General features: G+C 31.9%; 1 protein-coding gene across 2 annotated transcripts in view; it reads right to left on the reverse strand.

Annotated features, from left to right (window-relative positions):
• LOC148612697 (citron rho-interacting kinase-like) overlaps positions 1–22,273 on the reverse strand; it is a 70,223-nt gene that overhangs the window by 42,229 nt on the left and 5,721 nt on the right. The window contains exons 3-23 of one of the 2 annotated variants that reach the window (XM_088594353.1): positions 21,739–21,914; positions 20,062–20,210; positions 19,473–19,568; positions 18,952–19,054; positions 18,257–18,472; positions 17,191–17,344; positions 16,823–17,012; positions 15,144–15,441; positions 12,969–13,096; positions 12,658–12,820; positions 11,841–11,966; positions 11,067–11,174; positions 8,411–8,569; positions 8,044–8,169; positions 7,353–7,433; positions 6,361–6,477; positions 4,646–4,755; positions 2,752–3,327; positions 1,997–2,261; positions 1,320–1,496; positions 493–567 (exon numbers count right to left, since the gene is read on the reverse strand). In XM_088594353.1, coding sequence (XP_088450479.1) covers positions 493–567; positions 1,320–1,496; positions 1,997–2,261; positions 2,752–3,327; positions 4,646–4,755; positions 6,361–6,477; positions 7,353–7,433; positions 8,044–8,169; positions 8,411–8,569; positions 11,067–11,174; positions 11,841–11,966; positions 12,658–12,820; positions 12,969–13,096; positions 15,144–15,441; positions 16,823–17,012; positions 17,191–17,344; positions 18,257–18,472; positions 18,952–19,054; positions 19,473–19,568; positions 20,062–20,210; positions 21,739–21,914 — 3,593 coding nt within the window. Of the gene's footprint in view, positions 1–492; positions 568–1,319; positions 1,497–1,996; positions 2,262–2,751; positions 3,328–4,645; positions 4,777–6,360; positions 6,478–7,352; positions 7,434–8,043; positions 8,170–8,410; positions 8,570–11,066; positions 11,175–11,840; positions 11,967–12,657; positions 12,821–12,968; positions 13,097–15,143; positions 15,442–16,822; positions 17,013–17,190; positions 17,345–18,256; positions 18,473–18,951; positions 19,055–19,472; positions 19,569–20,061; positions 20,211–21,738; positions 21,915–22,273 lie in introns of both variants that reach the window. The other variant, XM_088594352.1, reaches the window with a different exon arrangement.

Raw genomic sequence — 22,273 nt, forward strand, 5'->3', positions numbered from 1 at the left:
TATTTCAGAAGTGACATATGCAGTTAAGATATGATAGTTTGAACTTTTAACCTGTAAGAAGTATTACATATTCCATCAGCAGTATAACAACGTAATGTTGCATTGTCAATGAAGTTGAAACTTGGTACAAAAAGCTCTGTCCATCAGAGACAAAGCTTAAAATCCTATCATTTATTTTAAAATTTCTGAATTAACGGATGTACATGGTACCGTGATCTGTGATACCTCACTGTGTAATCCTTACCTTAATCTGTCTGTTCATTTTATCACTCTTGGTACTGTGATTTGTGATACCTCACTGTGTAATCCTTACCTTAATCTGTCCATTCATTTTATCACTCTTAATACTGTGATCTGTGATACCTCATTGTGTAATGCTTACCTTAATCTGTCTGTTCAGTTTATCTCTCTTGGTACCGTGATCTGTGATACCTCACTGTATAATCCTTACCTTAATCTGTCTGTTCAGTTTATCTCTCTGTGTAATCCTACCTTAATCTGTCTGTTCAGTTTATCTCTCTCCGACTTCAAGACATTTATCTCATCATCATTATCTGGTCTCAGTTTCTGTTAAAATGTGAGACAAATATTTACAATATCATTTTTGAATAAGAAATAAGCTGATGAAAACTGAAGAATTATATGCCTTTGATAATGTGCTAATACAGATTACTTAAAGAAAAACACGACCAGCATCTAAATTAAACTTAAAAACCTTTGTCAAAACAAAATACTAGTCTAAAATATCAAGTCTATTAGTATTTATGCATTTTAAACCCTAAAAAAACTTTTACTTTTTACTTATGCCCTTCCAATTGAAGTATTTAAAAATGTAAATACATGTATTTTATCTGATGATAACCAGTTCTGAATGCATGACATATTCCATGTATTTATAGAAAATTTATCATATTGACCACTTGAGAAACTTTCGACATAGCAAAATGCTTAATCTCCATCTATTGAAGCTTTGAAATGTAGTCAAAATTCAAAGATCCACATATCATTTGATAAGAACTCATCAGACATTTAAAAAAAAAAACAACCTACTTCTGATTGTGGTAAAACTACAAATTCCGCACTAATCCTGAAGCGGTTTGACAAATAAAATTTAAAATATTTGGAATATCTTTCGCCAGCTCCAACAGATGAAATTATCCTAAATCAAATGGTAAATGACATGAAAAAAGGAGAACCTACCAAACACTCATGCTTAAGGTAAAAGCCTCCCTCATATTAGCATAAGGTTCAATAAAAATAACTTCATCCCTAACAGGCAAAACCTTTATCCTATAGCAATAGGTCATGATCTTTTTTACCTCTAGTTTATGAAGTTTAAGCTGTAATTCCCTGATGTCAGATTCCAGTCTCTCTCTCATACTTTTCTCCTGTCTTTGTGTTGCAGCTAACAGTGACCTTGCCTCACTCAAGGCCAGATTTGCCTCCTCTAACTCTCTTCTAATCTCCTTAATATCCTCCTCATGCTGCTCTTTTTCCTACCGAGATAAAGAACTTTAGTTTACACAATACAATTTTTTGTCAATCAATTAAATGCCAAATCAGAGTTCTAATCAAATGAATATTTTATAACAAGTATGTAGATGGTCAAATGGTACCATGCAATATAAGGACCAATGAAGTTTTCCAAAGTATACAAGAGGTAACACACCTTTTCACGCAAAGCATACCCCACTTGTTATCAGTAAACATGTACTTTTAAAGATGTTAAAAAGAAAACAGGAAATTTGTCAGAGACAAGGTTAAATGCAAGTCATACACCAAATAAAAACTATTTGATCCAGTATTAGGCATTATTTTACAAAGCCAGTAAAAAAGTCGAAATTGGTGAAATTGGAAATAAAGATATGGTAACTTTAAAGGGAAAAAAATCATGATGCAATAAAAGTGTGAACAGACAGACAGACAGGTGGGCAAGGTAATTGCAGTACCAACCAATAAAATAAGCTCTACAGAACACAAGTCTATTATTATGTACCTTGTGAAGTTTTTCTTCCACATGAACAACATCTTTCTTTGTGTCTGAGCTTAGCTGCTGCTTCTGTTCTAAGTCTCTCTTTGCCTCCCATAACTTGACCTCTAATGACCTCTTTTCCAATCGTAGCTTATCAATTTCTTCCATCAAATTCTGGATTTTTCCATCCTTTTTACTATTTTCTTTGTTTTGTTCCTCAAGGCTCTTTAGTTTGACCTCCAGCTGTTCAAGGGTGTCCTGTTGGGTCTTTATCTTACCTTCCAAATATCTATAAAGAAAGGTTCAAAATATCTATAAATAGGTTATCATTGAGTGTTCAAGCATTTACTTTTCACAATTTTAAGGAATTCTAGATTTTTTATCCTGAACCTATTAATAGCATACAAATTGATAGATGCAATGTAAGAGATGCAATAATAGACAAGAAAACAATTTTCATATTTCATATTTCAACCCCCTTTGATAACAGGACCAGCCCAAATTTATTTCTATGAAGAATTACAAGCCAATTAAATATTTACAATATGATCAGCAGACTATTTTATCATGATGGTTGCTTTCCTGAAAAAAAAATCTCTTTTTTTGTTCATTTGATTTTTTTAAAATAATTAACAAGCCAGTATTTGGAAACAAATACACACCAATAATTACACATTTTACCATAACTTTCTTAAGTTTCATGAATAGACTATAAAATGTAAACTTAAGTGAAAAAAAATTGACAGTCACAAAATGATTCCAACAAGAACAAAACATACTTATTTTCCTGTCTGAGATCCTCAGCATCCTCCACTTTGTTCCATCTCTTTGCCGACAGAATTTTCAGATCACTCAAATCCTTCTCCAGATTCTGAACTTTAATCTCCAGAGTATCTCTCTCCTTCTTAAATTTATCAGCAGCTTCAGCTCTCTCCGCTGTCAGCTCCAGCTCTTTGATCCTAAAGTTCAGTCTATCTTTCTCCAGTTTAACTTTCTGTAATTCTTTCTGTCCATCCTTCATTTCGTCCACTTGCTTCTCCAGTCTATTCACTTCATCTTTAGATTTCTTCAGTGAGATTTCTAAACTGTCATTTTCAGTTTGCAAGTCTCTAATCTTCTTATCTAAGTCAAACTTTTCTTTCTTACAACTATCCAATTTCTCCTGCACATTATTGATCTTCTCAATATAGTCAACAACTTCTGTCTTTAAGCGAGATATTTCACTGGATTGGTCATCTGTCAGTTTTGAACTGACTTTCAATTTTTCTATCTCTTCTTCACGTTCTGAAACTTTTCTCTTTAGATCCCTATTTTCTTTTTCTAACTCAGCTATCCTCTCTGATGATAGCTGGTTTCTACAAAATATATTACCAAACTTACATTCACATGTAGCAAAATGTGAAAACATGTAGTTCAGATTTCGATCACTGTGAGTGTAACTATTTCTATGCAATTAGATGCTTAAATGGTCACATTCTTTCATTAGATTTCAGCAAGATGTCTCTCTATTAAAATGATTTTTTTTGTATTCCAGGGATCTAAGAAAAGCTTGAACTTGGTACCCCAACTCCCCCACTTTAAAACATGCACCTTGATTTGGATTAAAATCTAAAATACTAGGTGCACAATGGGAATATGTAATACATATTCAGTTAAAGTTTCATTCAATTCCATTCAGTGGTGTAGAAGTAGTAACAGATAAAGAGATGTGTCCCAACCATGTCCCCATATTTACAAATGAAAAAATGTGCACAATGAGAACATGTAATCACGATTCTGTAAAAGTTTCATTCAATACCATTCAGTTGCGTAGGAGGAGTAATGGATAAGAGGTGGGTCCCCCTGTGTAATGGAACGACAACCCTATGACTATATAACCCCAGTTTGCAAGCCTATGGTTTCAGGCATCTTTTTTTTTCAATGGTGCCAGAGGGCAGCTTGTTTTTTTTTTGGTCCTAAGCATAAAGATGAACTTTGCTGTAAAATATTTCATGATATATACTACCCAATCTGATAAATATTAACTAACAGTTCAGAAAAAATGTGCATGTGGAGGATAAAATGTGAATGATACTCCATGGCATTAAAATCTTCCTAGAGAACCAATTTTGCACGTTATCAGTGGCCATGTTTTAATCTTTGTCAAATAACTGCATCTGCTAAAGTGTTTTTAACCTTTCTGTAAGCGTGCAAATGATCCCTATGACTTATAAAGAAATCTAAAACCATTTTCAAGACTGGACTGGGAAAAAATCCAGATTTTTTATTTCATTTTGTATTTTTTGGTCATGCAATAAAAAGTGCTGGCACGGGAGTGTTTTAGGGAAGTGACAGTGCCTGAGAACCTACACTATTCTTTATAGCCTTAGCTACTAAAATTTTCTTCATTGATGTAAGTAAACCATTTGTATAAATCATGCCATCATACATGTAAAAATATCCTTTCTTAAAGGACCTGTGCCATTTTTGTGTCAAAGAAATTAGAAACTCTACCATTAATATAACTACAACCTATGGTCATGGCATGGTCAGAAGTAGTCACCATTAATATAACTACAACCTATGGTCATGGCTTGGTCAGAAGTAGTCTCTTGTTACATATGGTTAAATATGGATACATGAACCATACTTTTTCTTAAACCTTAACAAATAAATACATAAAAAGCCTCTTACCTTAAATCTTGATGCTCTCTCATTTTGACCCTCAGTTCAATATCTCTGTCTCGAGTCTCAATCAGTTGTCTTTCTACCCTCTCTAGTCTACTGGACAATCTGGATACTGTCTGTGTAACATTAGCAAGAACCTATTAATAAACCATGTGCAACACACAAGTTATAGACCATCACCCAGAGCCATGCTGTTATAAGCTACATCTTCATCTGCTACAGGTACATGCAGTTAATAGCTATACACATGGGCTATGCTATAACTGGTAGAAATGAGATAAAGCTAGTTAAGCTACATTTTTGGTAACAAACTAATACATGCAGTTACTAGCTATATACTAGGATATACAATGCACAAAGTTATACATGTAAGAGAATTACAACTTAAGCTACGCTTTCATTTGTTATACATACACTAGATTGCTATAACATGCAATAACTTTTTTCAGTTTAGAAAGATATTTTTTGCTATTTTGTTATTTTTACTACTTATTTCTACTATTTTTTTCTGTGAGTGCAAAATCAGAGTACTAGAGGCTCATCTCATGGACCAAATTTTGTAATGTGATTGTAATGTCATCAATCTTTTTGATGATATACTGGTTAAATTTTATGCCAAAAAGGAATGACTTATAATTTTTTTTCAGTCTAATTGAAATAACCTCAATGCCTGTGGTCCACACTAGAAAATAACATGCTACACGGTTATTGAGTGTGTACCACCTGATTGAGGTTATTTCTTCATAGACTGAAAAAATGTAAGAGTCATTCCTTAAATATACAACCTAACTTAGTTTGTTGGAGATCAATAAGAAAACTATAGAAGAAAATATTTCTATATACTATAAATTCAAAAAGATTTAGTAATTTTATTAAAGAGAAAATGCAATTTTATTTTTGCTTTAGCAAAACTGTGATAAATCAGGTTTATGTCATGTTAAAAACTTCCAGAAAGCTAGATGTAATTGTTGCAATCACCCACCAATCACATACATACTGAAAAAATCCATGACAATTATTTCAGAATATTACGATTTAGTTGAATGTTATCTTCCAAGCAAGAACTAGTTCAGATACAAAAAGGTTTGTTAAACAAATAATATGGTATACACTACTAACAAGCCACTACATTAATAGATACATATATATATTCATTAAAATCAAAAGCATTACTCTCTCATAGATGCCAACCTCTTTTTGATACAATCAGTGAAGAATTGAATTGTCTGTAACTTAACACTTTTATCAATAATCATTTTAATTGAAACTGACATTTTGAATTTGTCTTGGATGAAAAAGTGTTTCATTCACTTTTCAGATACAGCAAGACTTTTCTTAACTGAGATTGATAAAATTCGGGAAAACTGAACAAATGGCATGATCCCAATGGTCCAAACACGTTTTCTTAACTGGGAACGACTCTGGCCGAAAGGATTGGAAATCTGTAAAAAATTGGCTGTTGACCATTAGACCTTATCTTCCATCACAAAGTCGTAAAATTACAGACAAATCATAAAAGGTTGCCACCTTTGCTATCTCAATAAAAGTATGGAAAACTGAAACACCAGAATATTGAATGAACAATACATGTGAAAAATCTGAGACAACAAATTTCCCTGAAATAATAGATTAACCTTAGGTACCAATCTTTTCAATATATTTATAAATCTTTTGGTTGAAAGGGTTGACAGAGAATTAGTAATAGACAGGGTAAGACCTACCCTTTCTTGTTCTGTAATTTTATATTTCTTATCCTCCAGTTCCCTTTGGCTGGCAATTAAATCATGTCTTAACTTCTTCTTGTCGTCATGGAGAAGGTCAACTTCTACTTCTAGTGTCTGTCAAAAATTTGATTTAAACATAAAAATGCACTTTTGTATCATGTTTAATAGAGGTACAATTACTGACAACTAGCAGTTGGTACAATGAAAACTTCCCACAAATCTACATTTATATTGGAGTATTGTTCAGCAAAGATAATGTCAACCCATAAATACAATTAGATACCATGAAAACAAGAAACAGTTACAATACATAAGCAGCTTATACTTAATTTACCTAGTATTCAATCTTATCATCAAATCAATTACATGTCATCTTATCTACTACATACCAAAACAAAACTGAGCCATGCTCACTAATTTGATACCCCCACCCCACTCCCTCATTTGATAACATGCATCTTTCTTCCTCCATATTTATTTGGATCAAAATCTGAAATAGGTTTACAATTGGAGGATGTAATAAAGATGCTGTGAAAGCTTCATTAAATTCCATTCAGTGGTATAGGGAAGTAATGGATAAATGATGGGTCCCCCATGTCTCCATATTAGCAAATGACAAAGTCCATGTTTTGCTATGTGAAACTCCCAGACTGATTCAGATCAAAATCTTAAATAAAAGGTGTACAATGGGAACATGTAATAAAGTGAAAGTTTCATTCAATTTCATTTAGTGGTGTAGGTGGAGAAACAAATGACAGATCGGGTCCCCCCTGTATAGCAGGAGGAATGAAAGCAAGGAAGGATGGACAGACATCCCCATCACTATATACTCCTACTTTTCAACACAGCAGTTATATAAATGTATTTTAGAAGCCACACATAGGTTATCTTTTCAAATTTACATGGTTATGAAAATATACCAAAAAGACTATCATTATTCAAGTACGTTGATGTGGCAGTAAGTACTATATGAATTAATAAATTAATACCTTAATCTGTTTCTGAAGTGCTTCCTCTTTTTTAGCATTATCCTGAGATTCCATGTAAAGCTTAACACTTTCTTGTATTGTCTACAAATATGTCAAATTGAAATAAATGTAATATCACCAACAGCCTGTTTTTTATGTAGCAGTCTTTCTAAAAATCAGACAGGAGGTGATTCATGAACGTCAAAAATACAACAAATTCAGTTTTATTTCTTGTTAAGAAACAGCAACTGATCACATAACCAGTCTTAGTTTTTCATTTGGTTGTACTTTTGAGATAAAAATTACATAGATTGTACATAAAACTGACACTTTGCAAAAGTTATCTTTCTTGATTTTGTTCGATTTGGTTGATTTTAATGGGAGATAAATGAATGATTTTCTCAAAAGTACAGATCTGAATACAGAAATAATTAATACTATGTGAAAATATAGCATATGTAGAATGAAAAAGCATAATTTGTTAGGTGTATTTTTCTACACCACGAATCACTTTACTATTGGCAGTGTCTGAATTTTATGTAGACAGGTACTGAAATACAAGGTAAAACACACTTTTTATAAAGTATACAACTTTTAGAAGTTGACTACCACAATTCCAAATATCCAGAGTTAAAATAGAAAAATTTATCCAATATTTGTCCAATACATCTAATTTCTCTAAGAAAATTTTCTTTTTTTTCCTTAAACAAACCTTGATTTTTGACTTGAGTTCCACAACTTCCTCTTGATAAGCCTTGACTTGTTCTACTAGAGTGTCTTTGGTCTGGGATGAAATATTGGCCTGATGTCTCAACATTTCAATTTCTGAGTGTAGTTTCTATATAAAAAAAATGTATATTTTAGGTAAAATTTTGGAAAAGTAAATCATTACCACTTTTAACAGTTTTGAAAGACGAAGGTTGAAAAGAAATTATTCCCTCTACTGCAGTGTGCAATTTAAGAGCAGGTGAAAAAAAAATCACTTATTACCAAATAAAGTTTCAGTTGACGGTCTGTTTCTCAGTATCTGAACAGTTCTATCTAAGCTGGTATTCCAACCCTTCAACTTTTTCACAAACCTGATTTTGTTCCTCTAATTCTTCTTCCTTTTCTCTGAATATATCAGCCTGTGAAGTATGTTTCTGTATTAAACTTGTCAGCTCCTCAATTCTCTTGGTTTTCTTTCCATCTGAATGCCTACCACTCTTAGATTTGGTGTGAAACAACACTCTCAGCTCCTACAATAATAAAAATTGTCATTAGTGTTTAAGTAGCAATCTTTGTAAGAATCATGCACATTCTGTAATATGTGATACACCCCCAAAAAAGGCTACATATTTTTATTTTTGCTATGAATTTATTAAGTTGCTTTATAGGTCTATATGATGAAGTGTTAATTATTCATTCCAATCTGTCTGCTCTCAGGAGATAATCTACAATGAAAATCCAACAGTTTCTATTATATTTTAGTGCCATTTACAGAGGTATCTCCCTTAATTTTGAATTCTACAGTACATTCTAAATCATTTTCATCTCCAAAGAGCACAGATTATATGAAAAACCACATGTTTATTTCTGTTTACTATAACATTTTGTACAAAATATCAGAAATAAAATATGTAGGCTTTCCAACCATGAATCACATTTTGCTTGATTCTTAGCTGGAGTGCTACTTAAATCATGTGTACTACCCTCTTCAGATCTTGTACCATAAAGTGCAAAAAGGTACTTTTATAGATGAATAACTACAGTAAAAGTATCATTGTACATGAATAAGTAATTTTGTAGGTTCTGTAACCATGGTAACAACTGATAAAACATTGGTAGAAATAGCAACATTATCTGATAATGCACACTGGTTCAAAATTTGGTATTAAGACATCAGATTTTCCAAATAAATAATACATTATCCAAATATTGCAAGTTATAAAAGATATAATAAACTAAAGAGTGAACTGAAATTTTCTAACGAGTTTAATGAAGATGGATGATGATATGATACTATTCATCTAATTTTAAGGCACAGTAAACTGCAGTTTAACTGTAAAAACTATCAACCAAAACCATTCTTGGGCAGAGATTACAAAATGTGTAAGCAAAAAGAAAGACAACCTGAACACTATCAACCACTACCTTAACTTCCTGTCAACAAAACAAGTGCAGAATAGCAAATGAAAAAGGGTATTGAATGCAACAACAACATGCCATGACTTTACTTAAGGAAAAAAAATCAACTGTAATTTCATGAGAAATAGGTCTTAATGAGATACAATAAAATCTAGTTTGGAACATCACCAAAATCTCACTCTTAAAAAAGAAACTGCATATTTTTTTTTAATTGAACAAATGATTGCATAACACCCTAAGTGATGGACAGAGATTTTATTTAAGATAGACTTTAACCTTGGTTTTTTTTATATCTTTGGTCATAGTTGTGTGACCTTTTTTTTCACAACTGTATTCCACTAAGTTAAAACTAATTTTTCCTAATTTGAATACTATGATTATACCTTAGCAATATATAAAGGCACTACTAAAACAATTAAAAATGTAGTATGAACTTGCAGTATAATGATAAATGCATGGCCTTACACCAGCATACATGTAACAAGCTCTGTGTACAGTTACATGTATTTGACGATTTACCTGTAGTTTTATGGAGGATTCAATAGACATATTGCACACCTCAATCATCTGAACCTAACCAATAATACTATCAAAATTATTTGTTTGCCTACAGTGATGTTTGGATTAACATTTATCTAATCAAAATAGCCCCCTGATGCTACTAATGGATTATGAATTTGATAAGCAATTAATCAGAATAATGCTTTTTTTTTTACCACCACAAATGTGCCCCTTTTGACAATTATATTAAGTTTATTCTTATTTTCAGTTAAACGTACTTGCCGAAAGTTCTTAATTATCTGTCTAGTAGTCTGGAGGTTAGTACAATGTTTAATACTACAGAACCATACACAGACAAATGTTCTTCACATGAAATTCATGTTCATCAAGCTTCACATGAAATTAACATGATTTTCACATGAAATTCACTTAACCCAATTTTCACATTAAGGCTCGATTCATCCAAATTTCATGTGAACTCTGCCACAAAATTTAATTGTTCATTTCAGGTGAAAATCATGTGAAATAATTTTGCCTCTGTGTATATGTGCTTCAACTTAACTAACACATTGTAAAAATAGCTGATTTTAGAGTATAGGACAAATTTGAACATAAAGCACTCTCTGTTAATAGAGCATGTATATTATAATGTCACTTGTACTTTAAAATTCTTCACTTATTTACTGTTGGATTATAATCGATTACTAATTATATCTCTTACGATTATTGATAATCGATTATTAATTATATCTCTTACGATTATTGATAATCGATTAAACATTTCTGATTGCCAATTGCTATTTCATCTGAAGATCCAAATTATTCCTTTTATTCTTGGAAGTTCACATAATCTGAGATTTCTTTTTGTTAAGTTTTTTGTCTGTTTTCATATTATTGTCTATCTATGTTTTCTTAACTTGACCTCCCTGTTTCAAGTTTAAACATACTGTAATTTGGCATTTACGGCTTACACTAAATAGGTCAGAGAAAGGGATCTCTAAAAATTGGTGCAAAACATCCACAGGCAACATAAATATTCTATCACTATGTGTGACTTTCTATAAAAACTCTACTGAAATGCTGCCTCAATACAACATAAATACTGACCACTTTATCCACTTGTTCACACTCTTCTAATTTCTTTAACAAGTACTGTTCTCTTTCCATAAACTCTTTCTCTTGAATTTCAAAGGCTTCAACTAAGTCTTCCAGTTCCTTAAGAAGATAAATCAAAATAATTGTCATATTTATTAAGATACTACATATCAGAACTTGGAATGTTTTCAGTGAAGATGTTATAAATTTATTGTATTGAAACACTGAAAATGGACATACAGACCAGAAAACAAGTACTATCTTTAAAAAAACATAGCCAACACAGTAAAATTTTACTTCTAAGTTTCTACATTTCTTTCACGAAAATAACACATGGCATGCTATTCAAATTTTCGATACAGTTTTTTCGAACGCAATTTCAAATTTTGATACCTTTTTTTTTTTAACGTCACTAAGTTATCAGTGTTTGGGCACTCAGGAAACAGAATTGTGATCAGGTGACTTGTGTTTCCATAGAAGAGCGTCCTTAAGGTCAAAGGGTAAAAAGCGAAACTATATTAACTGTGTCAGAAAAATAACAGGACCTAATGAATTGTTAGGATTCAGGGCATGGCTGTATAAAACATTTTGAATTGTAAGTTTCTTAAATCTTTGCTTTCAAGGCATCCTATTACTCAACAGAAAGGATTTGAGAAAACAACCCAGTTGAGACTTTACATAAGACCAGACCCAAGAACTTGTTTAAAACAGCCAAACATTGTTCATTTATTAAGGACTATGATTTGAACAAATCGGGAGTAATAATGTAGCTTTAACAAAAAAAACCTGTAGTTTATTGTTAAGGTCGGCTATTTCTGAATTTTTATCATCCATTTGACTTCTCCATGTATCCTCTCTGGTCTCCAGTAATGTCAGGTCTCTCCTTTGGTTATCCTGGGACTTCCTCCTCTCCTATTATCAATAAATACAGCAATGCATCAGCTATAATTTGGATACTAGTTGTTGATGTTTTATTTATTATTCAAGTTTCTGATTCAATAAGTATGTTCCAAAAATCATCATCAGAAAAAACTCTTGATGGATCATGCACACCTATGCAATCACAATGTACCGAATAACTGTAAAAAAATACATTTTGTTTACACAAGGGCTATTCAAGAATTATTTGTTAGGTGAAGGTAGGCACTTCTATTAAAATTTGACTGGTGGTTGTTATTTTTGGTAAATAGCTTTGAGAATAAAAGCAAATAATCCATGAAAACTGTTTGCAGGGTTTGGTCAAATAAAAAGTACCTTCTCACCCCAATACAATTATTTCAGGAACCAGTGCTTGCCTTTAGCCACTAGCCCGAAGTCCGGGGCTAGTAAAATTGGTTTTGGCTAGTACATTTCTTGTTTCGGGCCAGTTGAATCCTATACAGTCCTGTATTATTCGGGCTAGTTATTGAGAATTTTGAGGGAAAGGACTGTGGAACAGCCCTAAGTAACTTGTGAGAATCAGAAAACTCAAACAGATGAACAGACAGAAAATAGCAATGCCTAATCTATGAAATAGAAGACAAAACATTTTAAATAAAAAATCATTTATTGGAAAAAAAAAGAGACTCACTGAAATATTTTGTTTCTCAGTTATAAATCTCACCTTGTCAAGACGAGTTTGTAGTCTGTCCATCTGTTTCTTGTATTGCCCAATCTGGTCCTTGGACATCTTTAACTGCTGATCTCTATCAGAAATTTTCTTCAACAGTTTCTTCTTTTCTTTCTCCAGCTCTGCCACTAAATCATTTAACTCTTCTACTTGGGTTCTAAAAGAAAACCAAACAACAATAAATAACACGTAAATTTATTTACATAAAGTATAATTTTACACAGAAATACACAAATCTCAAGATTTACTTTTATAATGTAGTAAAGAAAAACACAGAAAAAAATTCAAAAACAATAACAATATACCTCAGAATTTCCTCTTCAATTTGTTGCACCTCTGAGTTCATATCTCTGATCTGTTCATACAATTTATCAGCTCTACATTCTAATAACTCTTTCTCTTCAATGGCAACATCAAGTCTGTCTTTTAGTTTCTACATACACAAAACAGAGAAATAATCCTTGACTTTGCCAGGTAAAAAAGTAGATACATCAAAATAGAGGCAACATGAAAATTTGACATAAGTTTTCATTCAAACTAAATTATTCATTCTACATATATTTAGGCCATAGTTTTTTTTCTATTAGTTATACAAATCTCTTTCCCTAATTTCAGCCTAACTGGAAAAAAAGGAAAACATTAATTTACACCCTATACATGTAATATCCATTACAGAATATCCATACAGGGTTCATACACCTTTTTTGCTCCAATTTTCCAGGACTCTTCCAGGACTTTTCATGGATTTTTTTAATATTCCATACCCAAAACCACAAACAATTGCACATCTTTTTATAAGTTTTTCAATTATTGTAAGCATACATTGTATTTATGTATGCCAAATGTTTGGAACACATTCATAAAGCTGGTATGTGTTACCATGACTTCTAAAAGGAGCAAAATCTAAGCTTCTAAAGTTCCAGATTTACCCAGGTTAGACTGCCTTGACCTATAAAAAACTTTGCACTAATTTTGTGAATATTTCAGCCCTACAATATGTCTAGGCAAACGTAGCTGATAAGAACTTCAGGTTCGAAACATGTGTCTTATGTGACAGAATTATGTTAACTTCGATATCTTTAACGACTGTATTTTGTTTTATAAGGTCATAATATTCTGACACCAGTTAAATCTGGTTCCCTTTATAACATTCACAAACGGAAACCAGTCCCTGAACAATTACAGATTATCCACCCTTGCCTTACCTTCCCAAATGTGAGATTAAGAAGACTGTAGATTGCTTATTTTAACACTTAATAAAACATGTCATTTGAATAAAATTCCATGACTTTTCAAGGACTTTTGGCAAAGATACAGGATTCAATGACTTTTCAAGGCCTATAATTTTCAAAATGAAATTCCATGGCTTTTCAAGGATCTGTATGAACACTGTGACCATATCATTTTAAATCATTATACAAATATTTTATCAATCTATCAACCAAAACTTGCAACATGAATATTTAAGAGCTGGAATCTTTATTAAGGTGAATTGACAATGTGTATGTATGTATACATGTATATATACATGTACTTTTGTCTTAGGAATTTCAAAGGGAAAAGTTAGTTTTCTCCCTTTGAAGATGAAATTGCAATGCATATAATTTAAACCTTGAATTCCTGACACTTAAAAAGGAAATGAATGCCATTTCTGCATTTCATTCTGAAAAAAGATTTCATGTAAAGACTTGTGTTTTTTTTCCTCACCATGATTCCCTCACTACCTGATTTTTACAGAGAGAAACAGTTTAATTATTACAATTCATAAACTATTGATTTCCAAAAAAGAAATAGCAAAGCTTAGAAATAACAAAAAAAAAACTTTTAATCCAGCTTCCCTATTTCTATATCAGGGCCTAATCTAGAGGGAGAAATAAGCAAAAATTGTCCTTGTTTGAGCTCAATACTCCAATTTGTCTTTGGCACAGAGAAGTTTTGTAATAGATTACCTAGACAAAAATATCAATATTGTTATTTTTCATACAGAATTTACTAAAACTTCACCTTGTCTTTGATGTCTAGATTAGGCCCTGCTCTATTGCTATTTCTGTACTGTATATTGCTAGGATGAAGAATTTTAAGTACCATTCTGTTTAAGAATCAGACATTTGGTGGCACATCATTTTCCCTAATTTAGTCATTTTTGCCTAAAATATATTCAGTACATCTAGAAAACAACCAAAAAGGTTTTTAAGTTTATCCGAAAGAATCTGTGACATAGAAATTTTTTAACTGTTTATATAGGGAAAGAGCACGGGAAAACATTTCCACCATTTTTCTGTTGTACATTTCAACTAAATTTGACCTATCAATATCTTAAAAAGGCAAATATTACAAACACTTTGATGGTAATTTGTAATTAATTGGTTAATGCAATAAAATCTGTTATTTTCCTTCATGCGCCACACCTTATATGCATTTTGCCTGATTCTTAGACAGAGAAGTACTTAAGTCTTCAGTAATATAGCCCAAATACTCACATTAGCCTTTGTAATGTAAGCCTGCAGTTCCTTTTCTAAAGCATCTTTCTCCACTGTAACCTTCATCAGTTCTTCATCTTTCTCCTGACAAGAAATCCGCCATTTATCTACTTGACTCTTCAATGAACACTCCTTTTCCTCTAATTCATGGTATTTCTTCTTCAGCCCATGTAACTCGTTAATTTTCACGGTCAAAGTGACTTCCATGTTTTTGGGTGGAGTACTGCAGCTGGACTCTGTACATGAGGATGTGGAAGTTGTATCCAGATCTGTCATATTTTCTCCTGGTAGTTTAAAACTGAAAAAAAAAAAAAATACAAATTCAACTTGAACTTACATTCTACACAACATCAAGTGACAAGACAAAGAAATGCATAAATCTTAACTTCATAAACTTATGCAACTACTGTTTTTTTAAAAGCTGAAAACTGAGACTGCCTAAACCAGCTGCACCTGCAAAGTACCAATAAAAAATTAGACTTTGCAGTGACTGGGATTAAAATTTTGCCAATAGGACTATGGTCCCCTTACCCTTCAATTCAATGGGACATGTTTACTTTCAATGGACCATTCTAAACATAGGACAAAATTTGGAATAGCAGCTAAGGCCAGATCGACAATGAAGACCATAGGTACATTTATAACATAAACAAACTTGAATTTACACTGCAGATCAAATGTTTATTAAGAGTTAACAATTTTAAAACATGTCAATTAAATGTCACATCAAATCACTTTTCTGTTGTTTGAGTTTTTATACTAATGTATTGTCTAGTCCTTTATCATGGCCCACAGATTCCCCATCAATTAGACCCTAACTTGGCTATCAAAGTAATTTATCACAAATGATAGGAAAGACTTGTTTGGCTGTAATCAGATTTTTTATTTTTTTGGGTGCTTCAGGACCAGATAATATGTCTTCACCATTAACAATATTTTCAATAGGGGGTTCATAACTGTGTCCAGCTGGTAATTGCCATCATTTTTTAGGCTTTGAAAAAGATAATTTCTTCTGTTTTGGTCAAGCTTAAAAATGTCTTTGGTTGCATTTTCAATTTTCAAATCGAACTGCCACTCCACGCTTTTATATTATCAAATTATTTTTATTCTTTAAAACAATGTATATTGTTCTTTCAAACGCATAAGCAATAAAGAACATGTAATGTAAAAAATCGACAAAGTTCCCTTTCATTCCCCAGTCTTCAAATCCCCTTGAAAACATTGTGATTAAAACATCCGACTGCAGCTAATAAAAACTTTGTTAAAAAGACACGTTCATGTCTTGTTTACTGTCACAAGTAGTGGGCAACACTTCACCATCAATGATGGAAACTTAATGCATGCACATGACGTGACACATTAGTCACTCAATGCACCATTCTAAGAGGAAATGCGACTATGGCACACGGTAATCCCAATCACTGACTTTATATTATAGAAAATAAACTTTTTATATCCTAGTCAAACATCTACATGTAGTTACTTATTAATGCTGTGAATATGCTTATATTTTTATGTTCATGTATTGGTATCAGTTTCTGTCGCTAACCGAATTTTGTACCTATATGTAGGTTTTCAAAAGAACTATTAATTACATTTTATTAAAACTAAAACTGTTTTGGCTAAACCAGGAAAACAACTTGTACCAAAAAAAGTTTAAACAGAACTACAGCACAAACCTGTTATCATCCCCTTTAGCTGTCCTCACAAAGCTAAAACCAATAAATGGGAGATCTTTGCCACTGAAATCTCTACAGTCTTGGTACATAAAATCATCAAAGCTGGGTGGCTTGTTTCCCCTCTCTTCCAGTTCATCAAAGTTAGATGTGTCATCTAAACTTGATAAATGTGGTACAAATGGAGGTGTTTCTGTAAGTACAAATAAAAGATGTTCAAAAATACTGATATTGGTTTTAAAAAGCTCATATTTCAGTTAAAAAATTCTGAAATAATTTCACAAATATTCCAAAAGTGATTTCTTATTTTAAAACTATAAATTTGGGCTTCACTCCTCCCTGTTTCCCACCAAACAATTCGCATATCAAACCTTGTCTTATTTTGTCCCACTTTAAGCTCTTGAAGAAATTGTGTCTAAGAATCTCAGTGTGACCATAACGATCAGTTTTCTCTGCCATAAGTCTTTTCATTAGGTCTACAGCTTGCGGCGATACTTTCATCTTCTCAGGAAACTTTAAACACTCCTATATCATAAACAAGATCACTTTATTGAGAGATTAAGTAGCAGACTTTGTAAAAAATCATGCAAATTCTGTAATGTGATACACCCCCCAAAAAGGCTACATATTTTTATTTTTGTTATTAAGTTGCTTTATAGGTCTATATGATGAAATTTATAATAATTCATTCAGATATGTCTGCTTTTCACAATTAAAATCCAATGGTTTCTACTGTATTTTAGTGTCATTTACAGAGTTATCTCCTTTTATTTTGAATTCTACAGTACTCTTATGAACAGAGGTTGCATGAAAAATCACATGTTAATTTCTATTTAGTATAATGTTTTACACAAATTTAAAAAATAAACATATGTAGGCTTTCCAACAATGAATCACATATTGCATGATTCTTAGCCATAGTGCTGCATATTTTATAATTCGCATCAAATATGTATCTATGTAAATATATATTAATGCTTTTAAGATTTTATTTGCAAAAAAGTTTAAAATACTGTAAACTCAGAAAATCATTAAATGCTTTCACTAAACCATTTAGATAAAAATGCAGTTTTAAATGATTTAACTATAAAGAGAAAATTCTGCTCATTAGTACTAATGCAAAATATTCAATAATGAAGTCAAATTATTGCAATTACAATCCATTCACAATTTTTACAACAATTTCTGAATAAACAATAGTCTTACAGCTGATTAATGCATAATAAATAAGAAGTGTTTCTAGTAAAAACTTCACTCTACAATAATCATCCAGTTTCAGAAGCAATTAACATTTTTCCCTACTCAGATTAGCTATATGCTTTTTTATTAATGAAAACCTGTATTAAATGTTTCGTTTGTCAGAAGCAATCTTTATTAAGAACTGCATGGTAGATAATGGTACATGGACCAGTCAATAATTAAAATAAAGGAACAAACCTTGAAGTTCATAATGTTGGAATAGGTCACAACCATTGTAGCACATTCATCAGTAAATGGTAATTTTCCATACAACATTTCGTACATACAGACACCAAGACACCACCAATCAACTTCCACTCCATAACGTGTATCTCTACTGTCATTGTTCATAGAGGTCAAAAGTTCGGGTGGTACATAGTCAGGTGTGCCAACAATCTTCATCTTCGACGAGTCCTTCAAAATAGTTGATAGATGATAAATGATTGATTGACATTGGTTTTACATATCATGACAGATAAGATACTTAATGCATTTCAAGATGATAAATGATGAAAAGATAAATGGTTCAAAAATCATATATGAATATTCATTTAATTGCTCTTTTTTAAAATCTAAATGAACCCTAACAATATCAAATACAACACTAAAATCAATTCTTATACCAGTACCAATAAAAGCTCATTATAAAACAATCTTAGATAAAATCATGTGTTCCATAAAAAAGTTATTTTTATCAGCACAAAATATCAGATTTCTGACATAATCAGGCTCTGAATATGCAATATGCTTCCCAGGCATAGTGAAGGCAACTGGAATTAAAAATCTTGCTCAATGTCTAGGATGAAATGGTGCCCTATTGATAAATTAATCATTATGAATCGATATCAAGACAATTTTCAACACTTCTCCTCTAAGCTACAGGAATAACTTACCATATGAACTAGCATATCAGGTGACAGTTGAGCTGCTGATCCAAAATCTGCCAACTTCACATGACCTGTACTGTCTAGGAGAATATTTTCAGGTTTAATGTCCCTAAAAGTGTTATAGCAGGGTTAGAAATATTCAATGTTGACTGATAATTCTGATATGCTCCTTAGTGCTATTGGTCAAGTTGTCAGAAAAATGAAAGAGCATAACAACATGTATATCTTCTAATACACAATGAGAATTTATGTTAAACACATTTAAAAAACATCCCTGAATAGACATTATTTTTAACAAAAGAATATTCATCTCTATATTGCTATTCTGTTAGTGCTAGTGTTCATAAGCTTACTTTCTACATATGGATATATAAAACAAATTTAAGTTGCGTGTATAAGTTCCACGATCAATGAAAATCTTTAAATCATGCCATGGTAAGACTGCATCAAATGATATCCTTCTTAGATGCTGTAAATTTAGCAGTCAAGACAAAACAGAAAGAACTACAGACCAAATGTGAAATTACCTATGCACATATCCCATGCAATGTAAGGCATGAATAGCTTGGGTCATTTCAGCAACGTAAAATCTACACATCGGTTCCTCAAATATATCATCATGTCTGAAAGTACAATAATTTTAACTATGTAAACATTTCTATTGTTCTTAGTAAGATTTACAGAAAGCAGTCTGATTACCCCTGAATTTCAATATAGCATCATGCATCTAAAAAATATAGTATCACATTTGTATTGGACCATATGGGAAGATACTATGTAGCCCTGGGGAGATCACTGATTTGTTTGGCAATGTCATCTCCCTATATCATATACATACACAAATCTCTTATTTTATCAAAGATGTATAGACAGACAACTTTCAAACGTATAAGGAAATGTAGAGTTTTCCTTTCCCTTTTTTTCAACCTTAGAAATACAAGTAGGAAACAAGGGGTCTAAACATTTTTTATTGCATCAATACCACACAATTCTAAAATTTTAAACTAAGCATGAACTTCAAGATGCAACATGAAGAAAGTTGAAATTGGATATTTATGGTTTTTTTTATGTTTTCGGTTGCAAAAATGATTAAGTTTTGGATAAAACAAATGATACCTTGATAAGAGTGAAAGCAAGTCTCCACCGCCATGGTATTCCATCACTAAGTACAGATTCTGGGAGTCTTGGAAAGCATAATATAGTTGGGTTAACCATTCTGAGGTAGCTTTGGCCATGATATCTCGTTCTTCTTCATAACATGAGGTCTGAATAGAAACATACAATGTGGTTCTATAAAAATATGTATTCACCTCTTACCTGAGGCTGAATGCACATTCTTGGTTTGTGTGTAGTTGTCAAGTAAATTATTTTTGTTATTCATCTATTAAAAAAAAATCTGCATCATCCATTCAAATTTTATATTTCACCTTTTTACTGTTGAGTATGCCTATTCCTCGATAAAGGTAAAATGGATACAATATATATTCATACATCACTTACTAGATAACACATTTAATCTAAGACAAACAAGAGGCTCCGAGGAGCCTGAATCGCTCACCTGGTTTAATTCAAAAGAAATTCAAAATAATTTTATCAAGAAGTCTTTGGTAGGGCTTATCATAAGGATAACTTCAAAAATTGAAAGTTTCTTTTAATCTATCATAGTTTCCAAGATATTTCTAAGGCCATCGTATCATTAAAATAATGATTTTGAAAGCCTTCTTTTCCAAGCTTCGCAATGGTATACAACTTTCAGGTGTCATTTGTCTTGGGAATTCACAGTGAAACATTGAAAATTACTTGTTTTACATGTAAAGTAATAGAAACTTAAAAAGTGGTTAGTGAGACCTCATCTGACAACTTTATCCCTTCTGAAGACTTTTGTAGTCCTAATAATAAGGATCATTGCAGCTATTGAAAGAATTTGGCTAAACCTAACAGTTTTGGAGATATATACATGTGAAAAGCTAATGTCTGACCCCTATGTTCTATTTTTAGTAACAGCTGTCATGTTTTTTGACGGATCAAAAATCCCCATTTTGGTATATGTAGGATACTCCAAGGAACATTTGTACCAGGTTTAGTTCTAATTGATCAAATAATGTCAGAGGAGAAGATTTTTGAAAGAAATAACATTAAAAATAGCAAATATCGTTGAAAAGGGCAATAACACCAACATGGCTTAATGGATTAAAACCAAAATTTGAGCAAAGATAGATCTCATCATGCTGAACACTTTTACCAATAACAGAATTTAGCTAAACCTAATGGTTTTGGAGATATATATGAAAAACTACTGTCTGATCCCTATAATCTATTTTTGGTAACAATGGCCATGTTTTCCAATGAATCAAGATTTCCCACATCAGTTCTATGCAGGATACCCCAAAGAACATTTATACTAAGTTTGGTTGTAATCAGTCAAGTAGTTTCAGAGGAGAAGAGTTTTGTATAATTGTTAACGACGACGACGGACGCCCAGTGATGGCAATAGCTCACTTGGCCTTTGGCCAGGTGAGCTTAAAATGGTGATAACTCTCAATCTTCAATTGTCAAAGACTATTATATTCCTTAAAGTAAATCTGGCCTGGGTTTCATAAAAAAAATCTTAAGTTGAGAATTTCCTCAAGTCCTGTGGTTTTCCTCAAATCTTCAATTTCAAGTGATCTGATCAGTCGAAATTTGAGTTGATGAAAGATTTGAGGAAAATCTCAATTTAAGATGTTTTATGAAACCGTACCCTAAACTGTTTTAAACGTTGTCAGTGAAAAAGTAAATCGAATTTAGTTTTACCTCTTTTTCATTCAAAGTCTGATGTTTGTTCAGTTTCTTCATAGCATACACAGTACTAGTGGTCCTATCTTTGACAACCTGAACTTCTCCATAATGTCCTCGGCCAATCACATCTTTAACTTCAAAATCAGCTACCTTTAACCTTATCTTCTTTAGTTCTTTAATTGTAGATTCATCTAAAATAAAATTTATACAATATGTTCATAAATGTATATTACCAGATATCAACAGAAAAAGAATATATGGTTGTGATATGTTTTATGAAGATACTTTTATCACACTGAATTTTATTAACATTAAGCCAAAAAAAAATATGTGTGTCTTCTGTCACATACTGAAAAAAAAATAGGATCAGAAAGTCGATTTGTAGGGGGTTTCAATTGTAGTTTCTTGATAAATGAGCTACATAGAGAGAAACAGAAGACACTGTAATGGTGCACACGCTTGTCTATCAACTAGTTTTCTTTTTAAATTGCTGGCAGTGGAGGCCGCCATTGTTGTTTAATACAATAAATACCGGTAGCAGTAGCAGAAA

This window comes from Perna viridis, chromosome 7, assembly GCF_037379345.1.
Source record: "Perna viridis isolate PV_CMFRI_1.1 ecotype Kerala chromosome 7, ASM3737934v1, whole genome shotgun sequence".
Lineage (NCBI taxonomy): Eukaryota > Metazoa > Mollusca > Bivalvia > Mytilida > Mytilidae > Perna > Perna viridis.